Source organism: Salmo salar, chromosome 21 (assembly GCF_965601325.2).
Source record: "Salmo salar chromosome 21, fSalSal1, whole genome shotgun sequence".
NCBI classification, from domain to species: domain Eukaryota; kingdom Metazoa; phylum Chordata; class Actinopteri; order Salmoniformes; family Salmonidae; genus Salmo; species Salmo salar.
The window spans coordinates 48,574,224-48,602,062 of NC_138311.1; the positions used below are offsets into that span (position 1 = coordinate 48,574,224).

The 27,839-nt window shown below is 42.4% G+C and overlaps 1 protein-coding gene across 1 annotated transcript in view; it reads left to right on the forward strand.

Annotated features, from left to right (window-relative positions):
* The first annotated feature begins 1,220 nt into the window (after positions 1-1,220).
* The window catches only part of LOC106582433 (contactin-associated protein-like 5), a 171,789-nt gene continuing 145,170 nt past the window's right edge, over positions 1,221-27,839 (forward strand). Inside the window, exon 1 of the mRNA XM_082967219.1 lies at positions 1,221-1,496. Coding sequence (XP_082823345.1) covers positions 1,424-1,496 — 73 coding nt within the window. The 5' untranslated portion in view covers positions 1,221-1,423. The remainder of the gene's footprint in view (positions 1,497-27,839) is intronic.

Consider the following 27,839-nt stretch of genomic DNA (forward strand, 5'->3'; position numbering starts at 1 on the left):
ATATGTAAGCATAGGGGAACAGTGTCTATCTACAGTATAGGTGTGTGTGTGTGTGTGTGTGTGTGTGAAAAGACCTGTTGTGTTGAAGGTATTTTCTTCACAATGTGTTACCTTGAAATAAATGACTCTGAGCTTATATCACCCTACCTACCATGTCGTAAACAGTCTTTGCCCATATATCACAATATTGTTATCCATTATCATCCAAAAAGGAAATCTGTTTCTAGATACGATAATAGAGACAGTAATCACTGCAAGACAGGATGTTATTCACCGCTGTGGTAATTTGGTGACCACCTGTGGGCAATCACTGAGGGTAGAAGTAAATAAAGGGAGAGAAGGGAAAATGTCTGTGTTTCTTTGTAGCGTCTCTGTAGTCTATGCAGTCTGAACATGTAAAACACACAGCCTTTGGCACAATATCTTGAGAGAAACTGCAATATTAAGCCAAACAAGTTGGTAGACGTAGTTTTGAAGTATTAATTTGAGCCAGGCCTACTAGCAGCTTGGTATTATTCACTGTAACGGAAAACGGTTATTTTTACAGTATTTTGGGGTATTAGCAACAGTAAAATACTCTGAAATGTTTTACTCTAGCATACTGTAAATGATGGTGCATTGTGGGAAAATGTTGTTGGCGGGGGAAAAAATTGCTTAATTTCGAATTGTACTGTAATTCCACCCCACAGAATACCATACCATAGCTTTGGAGCACCAAAAACCTTTTGACCGCTAGTGAGTGCATGGTATTGTTGTTTCTGGTAAAGAAGAGTTCCCCCCCTCCCTCTCCCCTCCCCAGTCCCACTCCCTCTCCCCTCCACAGTCCCTCTCCCCTCCGCACTCCCTGGCCCCCTCCCCAGTCCCTCTCCCCTCCCAGCCCCTCTCCAGTCCCTCTCCCCTCCCCAGTCCCTTTCACCTCCTCACTCCCTCTCCACTCCCCAGTCCCTCTCCCCAGTCCCTTTCCCCTCCCCACTCCCTCTCCCCTCCCCAGTCTCTCTCTCCACATTCCCGCACTCCTCCCCAGTCCCTCTGAAATATTTTGCAACCTTCAAAAACTGTCATAGCTAATGCAAAATATGTCAATCTTGCCATACCATTGCTAAATCGTGCAGAATGTGCAAAAATAAACTCAAATTGATTAAAGGCTTTTATGAGAGAGAGCTAGAGAGCGAGCGAGAGAGAGAAGGAAAGAGAGAGAGAGACGCACCGATGTGACGGAGCATTGGCAGCAGCAGAGTAAGCACACTAGGAAAGGATGTTGTGCGCGCGCTGGCAGACCTGCCTCTTGATGGTTCTGTAGTTAAGAGGTAAAGTCGAAGCAGCTGGAATTATACCACACTGCACCGAGGCACCATCGGAGTTATTTTCACTCAAAGACTGAGGATATACAGAAGCCTGGATATCTGTGGCGAGCAAGGTGGAAATGTCATCTCTGGCCATCGCCTTCAACCTCACCGTGCTCGGCGTCCTCAGTACTGCGCTGGCGGCCAGCCACTGTAAGTAACTTGACAAAACTACAACATATATTGTAAAAAGAGAGTTGGTTCTGTTTTCTAAGTATGAATGGTCGTTTTTTTTTCTGGCAATCCTAAATCAGCAGAAATGTAAAAATGCCAAGTCCTCCGTCCCCAACATACTGTATGACTACTCACTCAGTCACACACGCTTCAGAGCGGTTTTGCATAACGCGCCTTTGTCTCTACAATTGCAGTGTATTTAAACTGATTATTCGTGCATGTGTGGACGACTTATCGATTGTTCAGATCAATTAATATCCTACGCTTCATGTTCTTGGGAGACATGTTGTGGAACATGCCATTTTGAATGGACATGACATGTGTCGCATAGATCCATCTTTCTCACGTTGTTAATGCACATTGTTCTGTATTAACGGATCTGTGGGCCTACATTCGAATTTAAGTTTTCAACAGCACTTTTCTACCTCTGGATTTGTGAAGCCTTTGCGAAAACGCAGCACTGTATCCGGTTACATAGGCAATTTTTGTTTTTTGTTGTAGGCTACGGTTTATTTTAGGGACCGCACTAGGGCACAATACATGTGCGCTATACCAACTACCTGTGATGTGAACCCAATTCGACTGGACGCCTATGCTGCCAGAGAAGCACATGCAGCATACCATGCTTGTCAAGCGAAAATACTGTATGTAGTCTACAATCGGTGTTAGAATGTCTCCGCTGTCACTAGAGGTCAGAATTAGCTTTGAACAGAGGATACAATTGATCATTTTGAAGTGGAATGATACAGTTCTGAACACTACTGTATGTTCTCAAAGCTAAGAAAAATATGACATTTTCCCTCATCTAAACAGTATAGTGTACAGTATGCCAGAACCTCATCTAAACAGCAGAGTGCAGTATGAAAGAGCCTCATCTAAACAGTATACTGTACAGCAGTATTTTCCAACTTCAGTCCTCAAGTACCCAAACAGCACATATTTTTGTTATGGCCCCGAACAAGCACATCTGATTCTACTTCATCATCAAGCCCTTGCTACAGCAAAAATGAGTACTGTTGGGGGTACTTGAGGACTGGAGTTGGAAAATACTGCTGTACAATATGACAGACGTCACCAAAGAGTTGTCAACATAAAGGTTCAGTATTCAGTAGATTAATATCAATTCAAAATTCATAGCTTATTTCAAACTTGATAAATAAACACAATTTTATTAGTAATCAATCTCTGATATTGATTTGGTTGCACTGGAGTTTTAAATCCCTTTACTGTTTCTGTGCAATTCTTTGAAACCTTGTTTCTAACAGGGAGTTGTTGTCTAAATGGCATTATTGAATGCATTATAACCTTGTTTAAGGTTAAGGCAAATACTGCTGTGTATTGGGCTTTGCTGCTAATGTTAGTGCCTGGCACCTGTTGGGTCTGTGACGTGGCACCCTTCCTCCTTTCTCCACCTACAGTAATGTGGTAAGTGACAGTCCAAAGCACCGCCACAACGCGTTATATTTTACAGCCAAGGCTGCAGCATAAGCAAACTCCTTTGTTGGCGACTCCTTCGTCCGTGTGTGCGATTGGCTGGTGAACAACACATGTGCGCAATTGGCTGGTGAATTGGCTTGGGAACGGTGGCTGGCTGGGAGAAGCTATACAGACACGCCTAGTTCCCAAATTGATGACGGCTGTCACGCAGCAAGAGTCAAGAGGAGTCAAACGAATTTGCTTCAGTCAGTCATCCTGATGAGCCCTTCCCAGCTAGCTAGTACAGTCAGCCATCCCGATGAGCCCTTCCCAGCTAGCTAGTTCAGTCAGCCATCCCGATGAGCCCTTCCCAGCTAGCTAGTTCAATCAGTCATCCTGATGAGCCCTTCCCAGCTAGCTAGTTCAGTCAGTCATCTTGATGAGCCCTTCCCAGCTAGCTAGTTCAGTCCGCCATCCCGATGAGCCCTTCCCTGCTAGCTAGTTCAGTCAGCCGTCCCGATGAGCCCTTCCCAGCTAGCTAGTTCAGTCAGTCGTCCTGATATGCCTTTCCCAGCTAGCTAGTTCAGTCAGTCATCTTGATGAGCCCTTCCCAGCTAGCTAGTTCAGTCAGTCATCTTGATGAGCCCTTCCCAGCTAGCTAGTTCAGTCAGTCATCTTGATGAGCCCTTCCCAGCTAGCTAGTTCAGTCAGTCGTCCTGATAAACCCTTCCCAGCTAGCTAGCTAAGGCTTGTAGCTAAAAAGTAGAAACTTCAGAGAGAATTTGAAACTTGGGAGAGTGTTGAATCATTCCATTTTTATCGGAGTAATTGTAATGTTTAATTTTTTTACAAAAATGTAGACGTTAATGCCATAGTTGTACATTTTGAGTGACTATCAGTACAATAAATGTGCTTTAGCTGTCACCTTGGCCTGAGATTGGCTACAATATCTAGCTACTTCCCTTTCCTTACTGGCCTGATATTGGCTACACTATCTAGCTACTTCCCTCTCCTTACTGGCCTGATATTGACTACACTATCTAGCTACTTTTCTCTCCATACTGCAGCAAGCGGGAGCAAAGCACACTGCCCTGTGTTGTTGTGTCCCCATTGAGCAGTAGACTGTATTGTGGTGAAACTCTCCCCATTGAGCAGTAGACTGTATCACAGTAAAACTCTCCCCATTGAGCACTAGACTGTATCACGGTGAAACTCTCCCCATTGAGCAGTAGACTGCATCATGGTGAAACTCTCCCCATTGAGCAGTAGACTGTATCGTGGTGAAACTCTCCCCATTGAGCAGTAGACTGTATCACGCTGACACCCAGATGAGTACCAATATTACACATTTTTTCTCGCGTAGGCCACTATCCTACTATCCAAAATATAATCAAGTGGGATGGAACAAATTGGCCACGTTAGCTACTGTCGGCGACACGTGACAGCCTAGTGCTGCCTGGTTTGAAGCAACTTGTCGGCAACCACCTTGATACAACACCGTTGTACTGGTCATTCACATTTATTTTGCACCGGCTTGTTGTTACGTTAGCTAATTGGTATGTGACCAATATGACTTTCTCCCTCGTCCATCGAAATAAACATCACTTTCTTTTACAAGTTTTAACTAGCGCCATGCTGCTGTTGTTGCCAGCTAGCCAGCATAAACTAGCTAGCTGGGATTGAAGGCATCATCATCAGCAGTTGACTGTCTCCCGTCAGACAGTAACTGTGTTGCTGTTGCTCTCCGTGGTGCTGGAAGGCATCCTGGTTGGGGGGGGGGGGGGGGGGGGGGGGGAAGAGAGAGAGAGAGCGAGACTACAGTGTTAGTGCCTCAGTTTGACCAGCCTGCTGCTCTCCTCTGTTAGGGTCAGTCTTATCAAGTGAAGCTTCTGTTGAACGGTCCTCCTCCCAGGCAGTGCTCTGGTCATTATGGGTCATTCTCACCATCCTTCACCCCAAATTTGAAACCTCAAAACTCAAGGAAAGGAATGAACTCAACTCAGCACAGAATGCTTAAAAGACTGATGGATCTGATATGAAAATGTCCATGTCTTGGTCAGTGCTTCTTACAGGGTGTTATACTTAGAGTAGGTTACACTTACAGGGTGTTATACTTACAGTAGATTATATTTACAGTAGATTATATTTACAGTAGATTATACTTACTTTAGATTATACTTACAGTAGGTTATACTTACAGTAGGTTATACTTACAGGGTGTTATACTTACAGGGTTTTATACTTACAGTAGGTTATACTTACAGGGTGTTATATTACAGGGTGTTATATTACAGGGTGTTATATTACAGTAGGTTATACTTACAGGGTGTTATATTACAGGGTGTTATATTACAGGTTGTTATATTACAGTAGGTTATACTTACAGGGTGTTATATTACAGTAAGTTATATTACAGGGTGTTATATTACAGTAGGTTATACTTACAGGGTGTTATACTTACAAGGTGTTATATTACAGGGTGTTATACTTACAGGGTGATATATTACAGGGTGTTATATTACAGGGTGTTATATTACAGTAGGTTATACTTACAGGGTGTTATATTACAGGGTGTTATATTTACAGTAGGTTATAACTACAGGGTGTTATACTTACAGGGTGTTATACTTACAGGGTGTTATGTTACAGGGTGTTATACTTACAGGGTGTTATATTACAGGGTGATATATTACAGGGTGTTATATTACAGGGTGTTATATTACAGGGTGTTATACTTACAGGGTGTTATATTACAGGGTGATACATTACAGGGTGTTATATTACAGGGTGTTATACTTACAGGGTGTTATATTACAGGGTGATATATTACAGGGTGTTATATTACAGGGTGTTATATTACAGGGTGTTATATTACAGGGTATCTAACAGATGACAAAAATAGCACACTTTCACTTTGCTGTTTACCCTTTTTCTGTGTGTGTGTGTGTGTGTGTGTGTGTGTGTGTGTGTGTGTGTGTGTGTGTGTGTGTGTGTGTGTGTGTGTGTGTGTGTGTGTGTGTGTGTGACTGACTGGTTGCATGCATGGGTACTGTTGGTATGCATTTGTGTGTGGCTATTTTAATTTCATGGCCTAACAGTTCAATGACCTCGTACATCAGTTGTGATAACTGCTGATCTTCTCATCCTGTAGTTAAAGGATTTGGTCTTGAGTCAACTATCTGCATCGGCCTGAAGCATGAAACGTGACATTTCCATTCAAGCACCTTTTGTTTTTAGCAATTAAGGATTTATAAGTAGCATAAGATGGTTTACTGTTAGTTTCTATATTTAGTTTATAAAGTTATAAATAGGTATAGAAAATGTCATAACATAACATAGACATAACATAGATAGTGATTTCCAGTAAAACACTTCTTCCACAATTAACCATTTGACCATGTGCACATACAGTACGGTCTGTTGATCTGCCAATCATTCATGCATTTTGGCTCGGAAGATTTGTTTTTCTTCCTCATGTTCATCGGAAGCCAAAAGATTCAGTGGTGGTTGTAATCCGTTACAGGAAAACAATTCCACCCAATGTCCGTGAAGTAATCCAATTTCCTCGACAGGTAAAGTCTGACCTTTCTTCTTACTTTTGTAGCACACTGTTTGGCCAACCTAGTGAAAAGGGTTAGGGGTTGGGGTTAGAGTTAGCCGTTAGGGTTAGGACTTAGGGTTAGGGTATACTGTTTGGCCAACCTAGTGAAAAGGGTTAGGGGTTGGGGTTAGAGTTAGCGGTTAGGGTTAGGACTTAGGGTTAGGGTATACTGTTTGGCCAACCTAGTGAAAAGGGTTAGGGGCTAGCGGTTAGGTTTAGGGTACACTCTTTGGCTAACCCAGGCAAAAGGGTTAGGAGTTAGGTTTAGGGGCAGGGGTTATGTTTAGGGTTAGGGTTCAGGGTTAGGTTTAGGGTTAGGTTAGGGGTTAGGTTTAGGTACACTCTTTGGCTAACCCAGTGAAAAGGGTTAGGGTTAGGTGTTAGGGTTAGGGGTTAGGGTACACTTTTTGGCTAACCTAGTGAAAGGGGTTAGGGTTAGGTATAGGGTTGGAGGTTAGGTTTAGGGGTTAGGGTTAGGTTTAGGGGTTAGGGGTTATGGGCTAGAGTTAGCGCTTAGGGTTAGGGGATACTGTTTGGCCAACCCAGTGAAAAGGGTTAGGGTTAGGGGTTAGAGTTAGTGGTTAGGGTACACTGTTTGGCCAACCTAGTGAAAAGGGTTAGGGTTAGGGTTATGGGTTGGGTTAAGGGTTAGGTTTTGCATTTGGGTATGGTCAAAAAGAGACTGATTTGTCTTGTGGTGCACAGGCCTATAGTTGTGTGCCCCTCCAATTTAAAGCAAAAAAAAATTCCACTTTGAAAATTCACTAGATTGCCTCCTAAGAACCTCACCAAAAGTGAGTAGGTTAATATTGTTTCTAAAATGATAGTCTGAGTGTTTATCTATAACCATGAAGTGACTAAGATATTAAAATATACAAGGGATCAAGGGATAGATGCTTAATATATAGTGCATATATATATATATATATATATATATATATATATATAACAATAAACACATATATATATAAGTGGTTAGGTTAGGGGTTAGAGTTTGTTTTAGGTTTAGGGTACGCTGTTTGGCTAACCTAGTGAAAAGGGTTAGGTTTAGGGTGTAATTTTTTTGCCACTCAAATATCACATTAGACATGGCAAAATGTATAGAATTGCAAGAAAATGTGCTTTAAAACTGCAACATTTTCTTTGCGCCCAATGACAAAATGTGTAGAATTGCACGAAATAAGCTTAAACCCTAACCCAACAAGAGGGATGTAGACAGACAGACAGACAGACAGACAGACAGACAGACAGACAGACAGACAGACAGACAGACAGACAGACAGACAGACAGACAGACAGACAGACAGACAGACAGACAGACAGACAGACAGACAGACAGACAGACGTGTCTCTCTTACTGTGGTTGTGATAGAAGCAAGTTTATAATTTTGTGTAATGGGATTAATAGGGACTCTACATAAACTGTGTTGCTTTGGTATATTATTAGGATCCCCATTAGCTGTTGCAAAAGCAGCAGCTACTCTTCCTGGGGTCCACACAAAACATGAAACATAATACAGAACATCAATAGACAAGAACAGCTCAAGAACAGAACCTCATATATATATATATATATATATATATATATATATATATTTTAGAGGCACATGCAGCCTACATTTGAAGTCGGAAGTTTACATACACCTTAGCCAAATACATTTAAACTCAGTTTCACAATTCCTGACATTTAATCCTTGTAAAAATTCCCTGTTTTAGGTCAGTTAGGATCACCACTTCATTTTAAGAATGTGAAATGTCAGAATAATAGTAGAGAGAATGATTTATTTCAGCTTTTATTTCTTTCAACACATTCCCAGTGGGTCAGAAGTTTATATACACTCAATTAGTATTTGGTAGCATTGCCTTTAAATTGTTTAACTTGGGTCAAACGTTTCGGGTAGCCTTCCACAAGCTTCCCACAATAAGTTGGGGGAATTTTGGCCCATTCCTCCTGACAGAGCTGGTGGAAATGAAAATGGCGCCGGAAGAAATGGCAGCAGTTTTACGGGCGCACAACCAATTGTGCTATTAAGTTATTTGTAACTTATTTTGTACATAATGTTTCTGCTACCGTATCTTATGGCAAAAAAGAGCTTTTGGATATCAGGACAGCAATCACTCACCTCGGATTAGACGAAGATTTTTTTCTTCAACAAACAAGACGCACAAGACATCCTCCAAACACCCGGCAGGGCCGACATTCACGTTGTTTGCAAGAGGAAGCGAGACAGGTACAAAGGACAAAGAGCCGGATGCCTGGTCAGGACCTGGAAAAGGCGAGTGGGAAAGCTGTTGTTACCGTCAATACTACTCGCCAACGTGCAATCATTGGACAATAAACAAGATGAGGTACGATCACGAATATCCTACCAACGGGACATCAAAAACTGTAATATCCTATGTTTCACGGAATTGTGGCTGAATGACGACATGGATATTCAGCAAGCGGGATACACGCTGCACCGGCAAGATAGAACAGCACACTCCGGTTAGACGGGGGACGGGGGGGGGGGGGGGTCTGTGCATATTTGTAAACAGCTGGTGCACGAAATCTAAGGAAGTCTCTAGATTTTGCTCACCTGAAGGAGAGTATATTGTGATAAATTGCAGGCCACACTACTTGCCTAGAGAATTTTCAGCTATACTTTTCGTAGCTGTTTATTTACCACCACAGACAGATGCTGGCACTAAGACTGCACTCAGTCAGCTGTATAAGGAAATAAGCAAACAGGAAACAACTCACCCAGAGGCGGCGCGCCTAGTGGCCGGAGACATTAATGCAGGGAAAGTTAAATCAGTTCTACCAAATTTCCATCAACATGTTAAATGTGCAACCAGAGGGAAAAAAAATTCTAGATCACCTGTACTCCACACACAGAGACCTGTACAAAGCTCTCCCTCGCCCTCCATTTGGTAAATCCGACCACAACTCTATCCTCCTGATTCCTGCTTACAAGAAAAAATTAAAGCAGGAAGCACCAGTGACTCAGTCTATAAAAAAGTGGTCAGATGAAGCAGATGCTAAACTACAGGATTGTTTTGCTATCACAGACTGGAACATGTTCCGGGATTCTTCCGATGGCATTGAGGAGTACACCAATTCAGCCACTGGCTTTATCAATAAGTGCGTCGAGGACGTCGTCCCCACAGTGATTCTTCGTACATTCCCCAACAGAAGCCATGGATGACAGGCAACATTCACACTGAGCTAAATGTTAGAGCTGCCGCTTTCAAGGTGCGGGACTCTAACCCGGAAGCTTACAAGAAATCCTGGTATGCCATGCGACGAACCATCAAACAGGCAAAACGTCAATACAGGGCTAAGATTGAATCGTACAACACCGGCTCCGATGCTCGTCTTATGTGGCAGGGCTTGCAAACTATTACAGACTACAAAGGGAAGCACAGCCGCGAGCTGCCCAGTAACACGAGCCTACCAGACGAGCTAAATCACTTCTATGCTCGCGTCCAGGCAAGCAACACTGAGGCATGCATGAGAGCATCAGCTGTTCCTGGCGACTGTGTGATCACACTCTCCGTAGCCAACGTGAGTAAGACCTTTAAACAGGTCAACATACACAAGGCTGCGGGGCCAGATGGATTACCAAGACATGTGCTCCGGGCATGTGCTTACCAACTGGCAGGTGTCTTAACTGACATTATCAACATGTCCCTGATTAAGTCTGTAATACCAACATGTTTCAAGCAGACCACCATAGTCCCTGTGCCCAAGAACACAAAGGCAACCTGCCTAAATGACTACAGACCCGTAGCACTCACGTCTGTAGCCATGAAGTGCTTTGAAAGGTTGGTAATGGCTCACATCAACACCATTATCCCAGAAACCCTAGACCCACTCCAATTTGCATACCAGGTGGTGTCAGAGGAAGGCCCAAAACATTGTCAAAGACCCCAGACACCCCAGTCATAGACTGTTCTCTCTACTACCGCATGGCAAGCGGTACCGGAGTGCCAAGTCTAGGACAAAAAGGCATCTCAACAGTTTTTACCCCCAAGCCATAAGACTCCTGAACAGGTAATCAAATCGCTACCAGGACTATTTGCATTTTGTGCCACCCCCCAACCCCTCTTTTTACGTTGCTGCTACTCTCTGTTTATCATATATGCATTATCACTTTAACTATACATTCATGTACATACTACCTCAATTGGGCCGACCAACCAGTGCTCCCGCACAGTGGCTAACCGGGCTATCTGCATTGTGTCCCACCCACCATCCGCCAACCCCTCTTTTAGGCTACTGCTACAGCTGTTCATCATATATGCATAGTCACTTTAACCATATCTACATGTACATACTACCTCAATCAGCCTGACTAACCGGTGTCTATGTAGCTTTGCTACTTTTATAGCCTCGCTACTATATATAGCCTGTCATTTTACTGTTGTTTTATTTCGTATCCTACCTATTGTTCACCTAATAGCTTTTTTGCACTATTGGTTAGAGCCTGTAAGTAAGCATTTCATTTTAAGGTCTACACCTGTTGTATTCGGCGCACGTGACAAATAAACTTTGATTTGAACTGAGTCAGGGTTGTAGGCCTCCTTGCTCGCAGACACTTTTTCAGTTCTGCCCACAAATGTTCTTTAGGATTGAGGTCAGGGCTTTGTGATGGCCACTCCAACACCTTGACTTTGTTGTCCTTAAGCCATTTTGCCACAACTTTGGAAGTATGCTTGGGGTCATTGTCCATTTGGAAGACCCATTTGCGACCATGATTTAACTTCCTGACTGATGTCTTGAGATTTTGCCTCAATATATCCACATAATTTTCCGTCCTCATGATGTCATCTATTTTGTGAAGTGCACCAGTCCCTCCTGCAGCAAAGAACCCCCACAACATGATGCTGCCACCCCCGTGCTTCACGGTTGGGATGGTGTTCTTCGGCTTGCAAGCCTCCCCCTTTTTCCTCCAAACATAACAATGGTCATTATTGCCAAACAGTTATTTTTTTGTTTCATCAGACCAGAGGATATTTCTCCAAAAAGTATGATGTTTGTCCCCATGTGCAGTTGCAAACCAATGTCTGGCTTTTTTATGGCGATTTTGGAGCAGTGGCTTCTTCCTTGCTGAGTGGCCAATCAGGTTATGTCAAATCAAATCAAATCAAATGTATTTATATAGCCCTTCGTACATCAGCTGATATCTCAAACTGCTGTACAGAAACCCAGCCTAAAACCCCAAACAGCAAGCAATGCATGTGAAAGAAGCATGGTGGCTAGGAAAAACTCCCTAGGAAAAACTCCCTAGAAAGGCCAAAAACCTAGGAAGAAACCTAGAGAGGAACCAGGCTATGAGGGGTGGCCAGTCCTCTTCTGGCTGTGCAGGGTGGATATTATAACAGAACATGGTCAAGATGTTAAAATGTTCATAAATGACCAGCATGGTCAAATAATAATAATCATAGTAGTTGTCGAGGGTGCAACAAGCACGTCCGGTGAACAGGTCAGGGTTCCATAGCCGCAGGCAGAATAGTTGAAATTGGAGCAGCAGCATGGCCAGGTGGACTGGGGACAGCAAGGAGTCATCATGCCAGGTAGTCCTGAGGCATGGTCCTAGGGCTCAGGTCCTCCGAGAGAAAGACAGAAAGAGAGAAAGAGAGAATTAGAGGGAGCATATTTAAATTCACACAGGACACCGGATAAGACAAGAGAAATACTCCAGATGTAACAGACTGACCCTAGCCCCCCGACACATAAAATACTGCAGCATAAATCGTTTTACTCTGGATATAGATACTTTTGTACCTGTTTCCTCCAGCATCTTCACAAGGTCCTTTGCTGTTGTTCTGGGATTGATTTGCACTTTTCGCACCAAAGTACGTTAATCTCTAGGAGACAGAACGCGTCTCCTTCCTGAGCGGTATGAAGGCTGCGCGGTCCCATGGTGTTTATACTTGCATACTATTGTTTGTACAGATGAATGTGGTACCTTCAGGCATTTGGAAATTGCTCCCAAGGATGAACCAGACTTGTGGAGGTCTACAATTTTTTTTCTGAGGTCTTGGCTGATTTCTATTGCTTTTCCCATGATATCAAGCAAAGAGGCACTGAGTTTGAAGGTAGGCCTTGAAATATATCCCCACGTACACCTCCAATTGACTCAAATGAGCAAATCAGAAGCTTTGAAAGCCATGATGTTATTTTCTGGATTTTCCAAGCTGTTTAAAGGCACAGTCATCTTAGTGTAAGTAAACATCTGACCCACTGTCATTGTGCTACAGTGAATTATAAGTGAAGTAATTTCACTGTAAACAATTGTTGGAAAAATGACTTATGTCATGCACAAAGTAGATGTCCTAACCGACTTGCCCAAACTATAGTTTGTTAACCTGTTAGGGCTAGGGGGCAGTATTGACACGGCCGGATAAAAAATGTACCCGATTTAATCTGGTTACTACTCCTGCCCAGTAACTAGAATATGCATATAATTATTGGCTTTGGATAGAAAACACCCTAAAGTTTCTAAAACTGTTTGAATGGTGTCTGTGAGTATAACAGAACTCAAATGGCAGGCCAAAACCTGAGAAGATTCCATGCAGGAAGTGGCCTGTCTGACAACTTGTGTTTCATCTTGGCTCTTTTTATTGAAGACTGAGGATCTTTGCTCTAACATGACACTTCCTACGGCTCCCATAGGCTCTCAGAGCCCGGGAAAAAGCTGAACGATATCGAGGCAGCCTCTGGCTGAAACACATTATCGCTTTTGGCAAGTGGCCGATCAGAGTACTATGGGCTTAGGCGCATGCCCGAGTCGACCCCATGCTTTATTTTCTTTCGTCTGTTTACCTAAACGCAGATTCCCGGTCGGAATATTATCGCTTTTTTATGAGAAAAATTGCATAAAAATTTATTTTAACCTCTCTAGGCTAGGCGGGACGAATTCGTCCCACCTACGTAACAGCCACGGCTATCCTGTGGCGCGATTTTCAAAACCTTAAAAATCCTATTACTTCAATTTCTCAAACATATGACTATTTTACAGCCATTTAAAGATAAGACTCTCGTTAATCTAACCACACTGTCCGATTTCAAAAAGGCTTTACAACGAAAGCAAAACATTAGATTATGTCAGCAGAGTACCAAGCCAGAAATAATCAGACACCCATTTTTCAAGCCAGCATATAATGTCACCAAAACCCAGAAGACAGCTAAATGCAGCACTCACCTTTGATGATCTTCATCAGATGACAACCCTAGGACATTATGTTATACAATACATGCATGTTTTGTTCAATCAAGTTCATATTTATATCAAAAACCAGCTTTTTACATTAGCATGTGACGTTCAGAACTAGCATACCCCCCGCAAACTTCCGGGGAATTCGCTAACATTTTACTAAATTACTCACGATAAACATTCACAAAAAGCATAACAATTATTTTAAGAATTATAGATACAGACCTCCTCTATGCACTCGATATGTCCGATTTTAAAATAGCTTTTTGGTGAAAGCACATTTTGCAATATTCTAAGTACATAGCCCAGGCATCACGGGCTCGCTATTTAGACACCCGGCAAGTTTAGCACTCACCATAATCATATTTACTATTATAAAAATTTCATTACCTTTTGTTGTCTTCGTCAGAATACACACCCAGGACAGCTACTTCAATAACAAATGTTGGTTTGGTCCAAAATAATCCATCGTTATATCCGAATAGCGGCGTTTTGTTCGTGCGTTCCAGACACTATCCGAAATAGTAAAGAAGTGTCACGCGCTTGGCGCAATTCGTGACAATAAAATTCTAAGTATTCCATTACCGTACTTCGAAGCATGTCAATCGCTGTTTAAAATCAATTTTTACGACATTTTTCTCGTAGAAAAGCGATAATATTCCGACAGGGAATCTCCTTTTCGGCAAACAGAGGAAAAAATCCCAAAGGCGGGGGCGGTCGGGGTCACGCGCATAAGCTAGTGTCTCTTGATGGGCCACTTGAGAAAGGCGATAATGTGTTTCAGCCTGGGGCTGGAATGACGACATTCTGTTTTTTCCCGGGCTCTGAGCGCCTATGGACGACGTGGGAAGTGTCACGTTAGAGCAGAGATCCTTAGTAAATGATAGAGATGGAAAAGAAGTTCAACAAATGGTCAGACAGGCCACTTCCTGTAAAGGAATCTCTCAGGTTTTGACCTGCCATTTGAGTTCTGTTATACTCACAGACACCATTCAAACAGTTTTAGAAAATTTAGGGTGTTTTCTATCCATATGTAATAAGTATATGCATATTCTAGTTACTGAGTAGGAGTGGTAACCAGATTAAATCGGGTATGTTTTTTATCCAGCCGTGTCAATGCTGCCCCCTAGCCCTAACAGGTTAAACAGCGGTTGACATGCTTCGAAGTACGCTAATGGAATATTTAGAATTTGTTTGTCACGAATTGCGCCATGCTCGTCACCCTTATTTACCCTTTCGGATAGTGTCTTGAACGCACGAACAAAACGCCGCTGTTTGGATATAACTATGGATTATTTTGAACCAAACCAACATTTGTTATTGAAGTAGAAGTCCTGGGAGTGCATTCTGACGAAGACAGCAAAGGTAATAACATTTTTCTTATAGTAAATCTGACTTTGGTGAGTGCTAAACTTGGTGGGTGTCTAAATAGCTAGCCCTGTGATGCCGGGCTATCTACTGAGAATATTGCAAAATGTGCTTTCACCGAAAAGCTATTTTAAAATCGGACATATCGAGTGCATAGAGGAGTTCTGTATCTATAATTCTTAAAATAATTGTTCTGCTTTTTGTGAACGTTTATCGTGAGTAATTTAGTAAATTCACCGGCAGTGTTCGGTGGGAATGCTAGTCACATGCTAGTCACATGCTAATGTAAAAAGCTGGTTTTTGATATAAATATGAACTTGATTGAACAAAACATGCATGTATTGTATAACATAATGTCCTAGGGTTGTCATCTGATGAAGATCATCAAAGGTTAGTGCTGCATTTAGCTGTGGTTTGGGTTTATGTGACATTATATGCTAGCTTGAAAAATGGGTGTCTGATTATTTCTGTCTGGGTACTCTGCTGACATAATCTAATGTTTTGCTTTCGTTGTAAAGCCTTTTTGAAATCGGACAGTGTGGTTAGATTAACGAGAGTCTTGTCTTTAAAATGGTGTAAAATAGTCATATGTTTGAAAAATTGAAGTTTTTGCATTTTTGAGGTTTTTGAATAACGCGGCACGGGATTACACTGGCTGTTACGTAGGTGGTACGGTTTGGTGCCACCTACCCTAGAGAGGTTAACAAGAAATGTGTGAAGTGGTTGAAAAACGAGTTTCAATGACTCCAACCTAAGTTTATGTAAATTTCCGACTTCAATTGTACATATCAATGCATACATACTATCTAGGTCGAATAGGGGAGAGGCGTTGTGCCGTGAGGTGTTGCTTAATCTCTTTTTTGAAACCAAGTTTTCTGTTTATTTGAGCAAAATGAGATGGAAGGAAGTTCTATGCAATAAGGGCTCTATATAATACTGTATGCTTTCTTGAATTTGTTCTGGATTTGGGGACTGTGAAAAGACCCCTGGTGGCATGTCTAGTGGGATAAATATGTGTGTCAGAGCTGTGTGTAAGTTTACTATGCAAACAATTTTGGATTTTTTCAACACAATGTTTCTCATAAAAAGAAGAAGTGATGCAGTCAGTCTCTCCTAAAGTCTTTGCCAAGAGAGACTGGCATGCATAGTATTTATATCAGCCCTCTGATTACAATGAAGAGAAAAATGTGCCGCTCTGTTCTGGGCCAGCTGCAGCTTAACTAGGTTTTTCCTTGCAGCACTGGACCACACGACTTGACAATTATCAAGATTAGACAAAACCAGAGCCTGCAGAAGTTGCTTTTTGGAGTGTGGTGTCAAAAAAGCAGAGCATCTCTTTATTACGGCCAGACCTCTCTCCATCTTTACAACCATTGAATCTGTATGTTTTGACCATGACCGTTTACAATCTAAGGTAACACCAAGTAATTTAGTCTCCTCACCTTGTTCATTACCAGATTCAGCTGAGGTCTAGAACATAAGAAATGATTTGTACCAAATACAATGCTCTTAGTTTTAGAGTTGTTCAGGACCAGTTTATTACTGGCCACCCATTCCAAAACAGACTGCAACTCTTTAAGGGTTTCAGTGACTTCAACCCTTTGAGTTCTTTTAGATAGATAGCTCTGAATCCACGATATGGCAGAACTTGAAAAGCCATAACACATAAGTTCTCAACAACAGGTTATGGTCAATAATATCAAAGGTAGCACTGAAATCTAACAGTGCAGCTCCCACAATCTTCTTATTATCAATTTATCTCAACCAATCATCAGTCATGTGTGTCAGTGCAGTACATGTTGCGTGCCCTTGTCTATAAGCATGCTGAAAATCGGTGGTTAATTTGTTTGCAGAGAAATAGCATTGCGTTTGATCAAACACAATTTTATCCAACATTTTGCTAAGAGCTGGCAGCAAGCGTATAGGTCTGCTATTGGAACCAGTAAAGCCCACTCTTGGCCAGCAGAATTACTTTGGCTTCCCTCCAGGCCTGAGGACAAAGATTTTCCTCTAGGCTCAGATTAAAAATATGCCAGATAGCAGTGGCTATAGAGTCAGCTACCATCCTCAGTAGCTTTCTATCTAAGTTGTCAATGCCAGGAGGTTTGTCATTATTGATCGATAACAATAATTATTGATCAATAACTTAACAAAATAACTTTACAAAAATCTAAATTGCAATGCTTTTCTTTCATAATTTTTTTTAAAGCAACATAAAATGGTTTTGTGATGAATAAGCCATCTGATTCGATGAAAGATGGAGTTGAATTTGTCTTTCTGCCCATAATTTCATTTAAAGTACTCCAAAATGTTTTCCATCATTCTTTTTATATCATTGATCTTGGCTTCATAATACAGTTTCTTCTTCTTTTTGTTAAGTTTAGTCACATAATTTCTCAATTTGCAGTAAGTAAGCCAGTCAGATATTCAGCCAGACTTACCAGCCACTCCTTTTGCCCCATCTCTTTCAAACATACAGTTTTTCAATTCCTCATCAATCCATGGAGCCTTAACAGTTCTAACAGTCAGTTTCTTAACAGGTGCATGTTTATCAATAATTGTAAGAAGCAATTTCATAAATTCATGAAGTGCAGCATCTGTATGCTCCTCATTAATCACATCAGACCAACAAATATTTGTAACATCATCCACATAAGAGTCACAGCAAAACATTTTGTATGATCTCATACACTATTTTAGGCCCAGCTGTTGGAACTTTGGCTTTCCTGGATATAGCGACTATGTTGTGATCACTGCATCTAATGGGTACAGATACAGCTTTAGAACAAAGTTCTATGGTATTAGTAAAAATCTGATTGATGGATGATCTTGTTCATGTAGTGTTTGTAAACACCCTGGTAGGTTGATTAATAACCTGAACCAGATTACAGGCACTGGTTACAGTAAGAAGCTCCCTCTTGAGCAGACAGCTTGATGAAAACCAGTCAAAATTCAGGTCCCCAAGAAAGTAGACATCTCCGTTTACATTAGATACACTATCAAGCATTTCACACATTATTTAGATACTGACTGTTAGCACTTGGTGGCCTATGGCAACACCCCAAAAGAAAAGGTTTTAGATGTGCCAAGGAATCTGCAACCACAACACTTCAATAACACTTGACATAAGATCTTCTCTATGCAGGACAGGGATATGGCTCTGAATATCTACAGCAACACCTCCCCCATAAGAATGGCTTTTTCTTCTATAGATGTTATATCCTTGTATTGCTACTGCTGTATCATCAAATTAATTATCTAAGTGAGTCTCAGAAATGGCTAATATTGTCACGGCTGTCGAAAGGAGCGGACCAAAGTGCAGCGTGGTAATAGTTCCACATTTTATTTAATCTGTGAAACTTGCAATATATAAATAACTGAATTGACAAAACAACAAACCGTGACGCAGAGAGAAACAAACACTACTCAACATATAATAACCCACAAAACCCAGGAAGAAAAACCCCTACTTAAATATGATCTCCAATTAGAGACAACGAGGACCAGCTGCCTCCAATTGGAGATCAACCCCAAAAAACAACAACATAGAAATAGAAAAACTAGAACTTAAACATAGAAATACAAAACATAGAAAAACACAAAACACCCCCTGTCACGCCCTGACCTACTCTACCATAGAAAATAACCTCTTACTGTGGTCAGGATGTGACAGTACCCCCCCCAAAGGTGCAGACCCCGAATGCTCCTAAACAAAAACAAACAAAAACAAAAGGGAGGGTAGGGTGGGCAACTCCTGCTTATGGCGGCTCAAATGCAGTCCACATAACCTTAACCTCCAGCAGAGGAGGCGGCTTTGGTTCGGGGCGTAATCCCCGCTCCGCCCGCAGATCCCTCTGCTTCTGTACCACCGGACTGTGGATCGTCGTCGGATGAACCGGACTGTAGATCATCGCCGGAGGCTCTGTGCTGCAGGCTGCCGCCGGAGGTTCTGGGCTGCAGGCCGCCGCCGGAGGTTCTGGGCTGCAGGCCGCCGCCGGAGGTTCTGGGATGCAGGCCGCCGCCGGAGGTTCTGGGATGCAGGCCGCCGCCGGAGGTTCTGGGCTGCAGGCCGCCGCCGGAGACTCTGGGCTGCAGGCCGACGCTGGAGGTTTCGTCCTAGGGAGCGTCGCTGGAGGCTCCGGACTGGGGAGCATCGCTGGAGGCTCTGGACTGGAGCCCATCTCAGGAGGTTCTGGACTGGGGACCGTCGCTGCAGCCTCCATGCCATGGATCATCACTACAGGTTCCGCGCCATGGATCATCACTGGAGGCTCCTGGACATGGATCATCCCTTCAGGCTTCTTGCCATGGATTATCTCTACAGGCTCCGGGCCATGGATTATCACTGGAGGCTTCGTGCCATGGATCATCTCTACAGGCGCCGGGCCATGGATCATCCCTACAGGCTTCTTGCCATGGATAATCCCTACAGACTCCAGGCCATGGATTATCTCTGGAGGCTTCGTGCCATGGATCATCCCTACAGGCTCCGGGCCATGGATCATCACTGGAGGCTTCGTGCCATGGATCATCCCTATAGGCTTCAGACCATAGATCATCACTGGAGGCTTCTTTCGTGGAGCTAGAATAGGTCTCACCGGACTAGAGAATGTCGCTGAGAGTTCTGGACTAGGGAACGTCGCTGGAGGCCGGGTGTGCGGAGCAGGCACAGGGTATACTGGGCCGTGGAGGTACACTGGAGGTCTGGAGCTTATGGCTGGCACAACCCGTCCTGGCTGGATAACCTCCGTAGCCCGACAAACGCGAGGCGTGGTGACAGGTTGCACAGGTTTGTGTTGGCGAACTGGGGGTACCGTGCATAGAGCTGGCGCAGGCGTTCCGCTAGCGGAACACCTGCTCCAATATCCAATGATAGGCGTGGCGCGAATTACAAATTCCTCAAAAATACAAAAACTTCAATTTTTCAAACATATGACTATTTTACACCATTTTAAAGACAAGACTCTCCTTTATCTAACCACACTGTCCGATTTCAAAAAGGCTTTACAGCGAAAGCAAAACATTAGATTATGTCAGCAGAGTACCCAGACAGAAATAATCAGACACCCATTTTTCAAGCTAGCATATAATGTCACAAAAACCAAAACCACAGCTAAATGCAGCACTAACCTTTGATGATCTTCATCAGATGACACGCCTAGGACATTATGTTATACAATACATGCATGTTTTGTTCAATCGAGTTCATATTTATATCAAAAACCAGCTTTTTACATTAGCATGTGACGTTCAGAACTAGCATTCCCACCGAACACTTCCGGTGAATTTACTAAATTACTCACGATAAACGTTCACAAAAAACATAACAATTATTTAAAGAATTATAGATACAGAACTCCTTTGTGCAATCGAGGTGTCCGATTTTAAAATAGATTTTTGGTGAAAGCACATTTTGCAATATTCTGAGTAGATAGCCCAGCCATCACGGCTAGCTATTTTGACACCCACCAAGTTTAGCCCTGACCAAACTCCGATTTACTATTAGAAAAGTTTGATTACCTTTGGTGTTCTTCGTCAGAATGCACTCCCGGGACTTCTACTTCAATAACAAATGTTGGTTTGGTTCAAAATAATCCATAGTTATATCCAAATAGCGGCGTTTTGTTCGTGCGTTCAAGACACTATCCAAGGGTGACGAAGGGTCATGCGCACGACGCATTTCGTGACAAAAAAAATCTAAATATTCCATTACCGTACTTCGAAGCATGTCAACCGCTGTTTAAAATACATTTTTATGCCATTTTTCTCGTAAAAAAGCGATAATATTCCGACCGGGAGTGGTGGTTTTCGTTCACAGACGAAATAATAAAAACATGGAGTCGACTCGTGCACGAGTCTGAGTCTCATAGTACTGTGACCGGCCACTATCCAAACGCGCTACTGTTTTTCAGCCAGAGCCTGCAAAGCCACAATTCAGCTTTTTGCCGCCTTCTGAGAGCCCATGGGAGCCGTAGGAAGTGTCACGTAACAGCAGAGATCCCCTGTATTGGATAGAGATAATCAAGAAGGCCAAGAAATGGTCAGACAGGGTACTTCCTGTACAGAATCTTCTCAGGTTTTGGCCTGCCAAATGAGTTCTGTTATACTCACAGACACCATTCAAACAGTTTTAGAAACATTGGAATGTTTTCTATCCAAAGCTAATAATTATATGCATATTCTAGTTTCTGGGCAGGAGTAATAATCAGATTAAATCGGGTACGTTTTTTATCCGGCCGTGAAAATACTGCCCCCTAGCCATAACAGGATAACCTGGGCCGAGAAGACGCACCGGAGACCAGGAACGCTGAGCAGGCATACTCCTTCCTGGCTGAATGCCAACTCAAGCACGGCACTTGTGAGGAGCTTGCACCGAGCGCACCTTGGCTGTAGCTGCGCACTGGCGACACAGTATGTATCTTTGCATAACATGGTGCTTGCTTGGTCACTTGCCCCCACAGTAAGCACGGGGAGTTGGCTCAGGTCTCCAACCTGACTCTGCCAATCTCCTCGTGTGCCCCCCCCCAAAACAAATGTGTTGGGGCTGCCTCTTGCGCTTGCCTTGTTGCCGGGCTAGTTCCTCCTCTCGTCGCCGCTCTACTCTCGCTGCCTCCACCTGATCCCATGGGAGGCGATCCCATCCAGCCTTGTCTCCTCCCATGTCCAGCATCCCTTGCTGTCCAGAACTTCCTCCCAGGTCCATTCCTTTCCACGCTGCTTGGTCCTTTTGTGGTGGGTTATTCTGTCACGGCTGTCGAAAGGAGCGGACCAAAGTGCAGCGTGTTTGTAGTTCCACATTTTATTTAATCCGTGAAACTTTGCAATATATAAATAACTGAATTGACAAAACAACAAACCGTGATGCAGAGAGAAACAAACACTACTCAAAGTATAATAACCCACAAAACCCAGGAAGAAAAAACCCTACTTAAATATGATCTCCAATTAGAGACAACGAGGACCAGCTGCCTCCAATTGGAGATCAACCCAAAAAACAACAACATAGAAATAGAAAAACTAGAACTTAACCTCTATGGGCTAGGTGGGACGCTAGCGTGCCACCCGTGGTGCACTCCATCAACAGCAGGTGCATTTCAAGAGCGGCAAATTTGAATCCAAATAAATGTCAAAATTCAAATTTTTCAAACATACAACTATTTTACACCCTTTGAAAGATAAACATCTCCTTAATCTAACCACGTTTTACGATTTCAAAAAGGTTTTACGGCGAAAGCATAAATTTAGAGTATGTTAGGACAGTACATTTACAAGAGTTGTGTGTAATGTTTTGTCAATTCAAAGACAGGGTCACCAAAACCATAAAACCAGCTAAAATGATGCACTAACCTTTTACAATCTCCATCAGATGACACTCCTAGGACATTATGTTAGACAATGCATGCATTTTTAGTTCTATCAAGTTCATATTTATATCCAAAAACAGCGTTTTACTATGGCATTGATGTTGAGGAAATCGTTTCCCTCCAATAACCGGCAGTCAAGTCAGCGTCACAAATTAAATAATTAAAATTAGAAAACATTGGTAAAATATTATATTGTCATTTAAAGAATTATAGATTTACATCTCTTGAACGCAATCAACTTGCCAGATTGAAAAATAATCTTACTGGGAAATCACACTTTGCAATAATCTGAGCACTGCGCCCAGAAAAATACGCGTTGCGATACAGACTAGACGTCATGTTGGGGAGATCTAAAATCGAAAATACTATGTAAATAATCCATTACCTTTGATTCTCTTCATCAGATGTCACTTCCAGGTATCACAGGTCCATAACGAATGTAGTTTTGTTAAAAAAAGCTCATCATTTATGTCCAAAAATCTCCGTCTTGTTAGCACATGATCTAAGCCAGCCGGACTTCTCGTCATGAACGAGGGGAAAAAATATATTTACGTTCGTTCAAACATGTCAAACGTTGTATAGCATAAATCATTAGGGCCTTTTTTAACCAGAACATGAATAATATTCAAGGTGGACGAATGCATACTCTTTTATAACGTATTGGAACGAGGGTACCCAACATGAACTCGCGCGCCAGGTGTCTAATGGGACATCATCGTTCCATGGCTCTTGTTCGGTCAGATCTCCCTCCAGAAGACTCAAAACACTTTGTAAAGGCTGGTGACATCTAGTGGAAGCAATAGGAAGTGCCAAAATATTCCTCAGCCCCTGTGTTTTTCAATGGGATAGGTTTAAAGGTAATACAACACATCAGGTATCCACTTCCTGTCAGAAAATGTCTCAGGGTTTTGCCTGCCAAATGAGTTCTGTTATACTCACAGACACCATTCAAACAGTTTTAGAAACTTTAGAGTGTTTTCTATCCATATATAATAAGTATATGCATATTCTAGTTACTGGGTAGGATTAGTAACCAGATTAAATCGGGTAAATTTTTTTTATCCAGACGTGCAAATGCTGCCCCCTAGCCCTAACAGGTTAAACATAGAAATACAAAACATAGAAAAACACAAAACACCCCCTGTCACGCCCTGACCTACTCTACCATACAAAATAACCTCTTACTATGGTCAGGACGTGACAAATATATGAATGTTATCTGATGTTAGCAAGTTATTGATTTCATGAACCTTATTTCCAAGGCTACATATATAAATATGGGCTATTTTCAGTCCTTTCCTGGGTAGCTTTTCAGAGATAGACATAATATGGAAAAGACATAATATGGAAAAGACATAATACTGAAAAGAGCAAACAAAACAAGAGAAAACAATATACATTCAGCAGTACATTAATCAATTGGTGTGTGTGTGTGCTGCGGGATTGAAGCTACGAACCCATAGGCTTGGCTCTCTCATCCCCTCCAGGCTTCTGGGAGGGAGGGTGGACAATGAGCCTGTCATAGCGGATGTAAGGAATGTGTCCACGCGCTCAGGCAGCTTTCATGGCTGGGATCAGTTCTTTCCTCTTCTGGCACACAGCTTCAGGATAGTCCTCATTGAGGAAGATATACGTTCCTCTCAAGTTCTTGCCTCTTTCCAGAACAGCTACCTTGTCCTTGAACCTCAGGAACATGACCACTATTGGCCTGGGCCTATGACCTGGGCCGGTGGTGGGTTTTCCGGTCCTGTGGGTGTGTTCCAGCTCAATCTTCCTGTGGTTCATCTTCAATTTCTCAGAGATCATTTCCTTTACTTTGTCCTCAGACTCCATCCAGGTCTCATGTGGAGATTCTGCAATTCCGTCCACAACCTTGTTTTTCCGCCTTCATTGTTCTTCGAGAGTCTGATTTATCTGTCATTGTTATCATGGATTCACACCCAGAACTGATGTCCTCTCTCAATGACTTACAGATTGTTGTCATCTTGCCGTTCTTCTGTTTCAACTCATCGAGCTGACCCTGGGAAAACGGCAAACTGTTCTTCAGGTCCTGGACAGGTTGTCCATTCTTTTATTAGTAGAATCCACGAGTATTTAGACAAAACACTTAACACTATTTTCATGTTGTTGTAACAACTGCTAGTAGAACTCTTTTTGTTAGTTTAAAATATCCTTTACGTGTGATAGAGAGACACCACTGTCCTCAACGGTACTCCCACTGGCTTTGGTCTTTGTCATGGTAGCTAGCAACGTAGGTTACGCTGATACTCCTCACAGTTCCAGACAGGGCAGGTCACGGGGAAGATTGAACACAACAAACAGCAGGGATCTAGACAGCCACAAACCCGGGTCAATCCGCAGTCCAACATTACCTTGTTTAGGGCTGCCACACTAGCAAGAGAGTAAACAACCGTGTCATGTGAACTTATTTCTACTAGAACTGGTACTGATTGATTGCACCGCAAATGCCTGGGATATGACAAAGTTATATGATAGCTGTGTAGCTAAAGAGTTAAAACAAGGAGAGGATTTTATTCTGACAGAAGTGAGCACTCAAAAGTTTAAAACATTATATGTAAAGGGATTCACTGTATTTATGAAAGCAGCTGTCAAGAGCTGTGGTAGATCATGTATTAGGGCTTATGACAAGTGGATCTACATAAATCAAAGACATACATTTGCATCCATAATTCATTGCCCTCTTGGTGGCAAATTTTACAGCCGGGCCAGTAAGGGCCTCGTAATTTCACATTCCTAAGACATCCCCACTCTCTGTGGGGGATTGTGGACTTTTGACCAGAGCATTAGTGTGATAAGGTATTTTACCTCGTGTTTTATGAGGTCAATCATGTGAGGAGTTTTAATGAAGTCACCCTGCTGGGAGGGAGAGTAGGGTTGTGAAGGTTGCCTTGGGCTAGGAACAGCAAGGGGGGTTTCATTACAAAAGCTCATACTTATAGTACAACCTCTGACATACTTCCCTAGGGTCTGGCTCCAGCATACTGCTCCAGTTCCTGTCAGTACCATGGGGAAATGATCCTGTCAATACCATTGGGGAAATTATCCTGTCAATACCATAGGAAAATGGGCCTTGACGACCCACCTAGAGTCAAAGGGATTTATACAAGAGCACATATTAGACACACACCTATACGCGTACACACACACCTACATAGGGAGGAAGTGAGGGCACTCAGAGTGTGGTGTCAGGAAAACAACCTCTCACTCAATGTCAACAAAACAAAGCAGATGATCGTGGACTTCAGGAAACAGCAGAGGGAGCACTCCCCTATCCACATCGACGAGACAGCAGTGGAGAAGGTGGAAGGTTTTAAGTTCCTCGGTGTACACATCACGGAGAAACTGAAATGGTTCACCCGCACACACAGTGTGGTGAAGAAGGCACAACAGCGCGTCTTCAACCTAACGAGGCTGAAGAAATTTGGCTTGTTACCTAAAACCCTCACAAACCTTTACAGGTGCACAATTGAGAGCATCCTGTCGGGGTGTATCACCGCCTGGTACGGCAACTGCACCGCCCTCAACCACAGGGCTCTCCAGAGACCGCGTTGTGCGGTCTGCGCAACACATCACCGGGGTAAACTACCTGTCCCCCAGGACACCTACAGCACCCAATGTCACAGGAAGTCCAAAAAGATAATCAAAGACAACAACAAACCGAGCCACTGCCTGTTCACCCCGCTACCATCCAGAAGGCTAGGTTAGTACAGGTGCATCAAAGCTGGGACAGAGAGACTGAAAAATAGCTTCTATCTCAAGGCCATCGGAATGATAAACAGCCATCACTAACACAGAGAGGCTACTGCCTAGATACAGACTCAAATCATTGGCCACTTTAATAAATGGATCACTAGCCACTTTAATAATTACACTTTAATAATGTTTACATATCTTGCATTACTCATCTCATATGTATATACTGTATTTTATACCATGTATTGCATATTGCCTATACCGCTCGGTAATTGTTCATCCATATATTTACATGTATATTTTCTTATTCCATTCCTTGACTTAAGTATATTTGTGTGTATTAGGTAGTTGTTGTGGAATTGTTAAATTACTTGTTAGATATTGCTGCACTGTCGGAACTAGAAGCACAAGCATTTCGCTACACTCGCAATAACATCTGCTAACTATGTGTATGTGACCAATAAAATTTGATTTGATTTGAATTAGATTTTTAGATACACACCTCCTACTCACACACGCCTACTCACACCTACACTACTACACACACATCTACACTATTACACATACACCTACACTACTACACACACAAACCTACATACACACCTACACTCTTACACATGACCGTATTACCATCATACTGGCGGTCACGAGTCATGATGTCAGTCAAATTCCATGTGACCGTTTAGTCACGGTTATTAGGCTTCATCAAGCTCTGATCTTGCTGATGGTCATGAGTAGCCTACCAAACTTGCTAACTGCCTGGTATTCAGCACTCTATTGTCCCTCTAATCACTCTGACATCAATGCAAATGTATTTGAAAATCTAATCAAACACTTCATGAGAGCCCATGAGCTCATGTTAACCAAAAGCGTCCTCCATTCGCTATTTAAGCACATAGATTAAATAGCGTATGTATATTTTCTTCCGCTGCCCATGTTTCGAGACAGGTGTATGATAATGGTCCATTCTAAATCAAAACATTTTTCACACATATATTATTTACTATATGTATAGAAAAGATTACATTTTGTGACAATATAAAGCCTATCGCTTGTGAATAATATATTATCACTTGTGAATGATGCCCAGCTTTAGGCAAAAAGTGCATACTTTTTTTAGCAACTTTTTCTAATCATAGTCACACACGTCATGAAGCCTAGCCCATAGGCCTATATGTTTTGATAAGGTTTGTATCACAACTAAAGTGTGCAAATAACTTCTTAAAATGAAGCACATTAATCCGCTTTACAACGGGTGTAGAGCCTAAATGGCATATATATGCAGAGCCTGAGGTTCAAGTTTGGGGAAGATAATGTTTAACCTAAAAATGCACCTTTATAATAAAAGCATTACATGCATAATCGCATTTGTGGTCACTTTTGAGAATGGTGTTTTCCTGCTAATGGACATTCGCTCTTAAACAGTGGCTTGCGAAAGTATTCACCCCCTTGGCATTTTTCCTATTTATTTGCCTTACAATCTGGAATTAAAATGTATTTTTCGGGGGTTTGGATAATTTGATTTACCCAACATGCCTACCAGTTTTAAGATGCAAAATATTTTCTATTGTGATACAATCAAGAAAGAAGACCAAAAAACTGAAAACTTCACTCAATACTTTGTAGAGCCACCTTTTGCAAGTCTCTTGGGGTATGT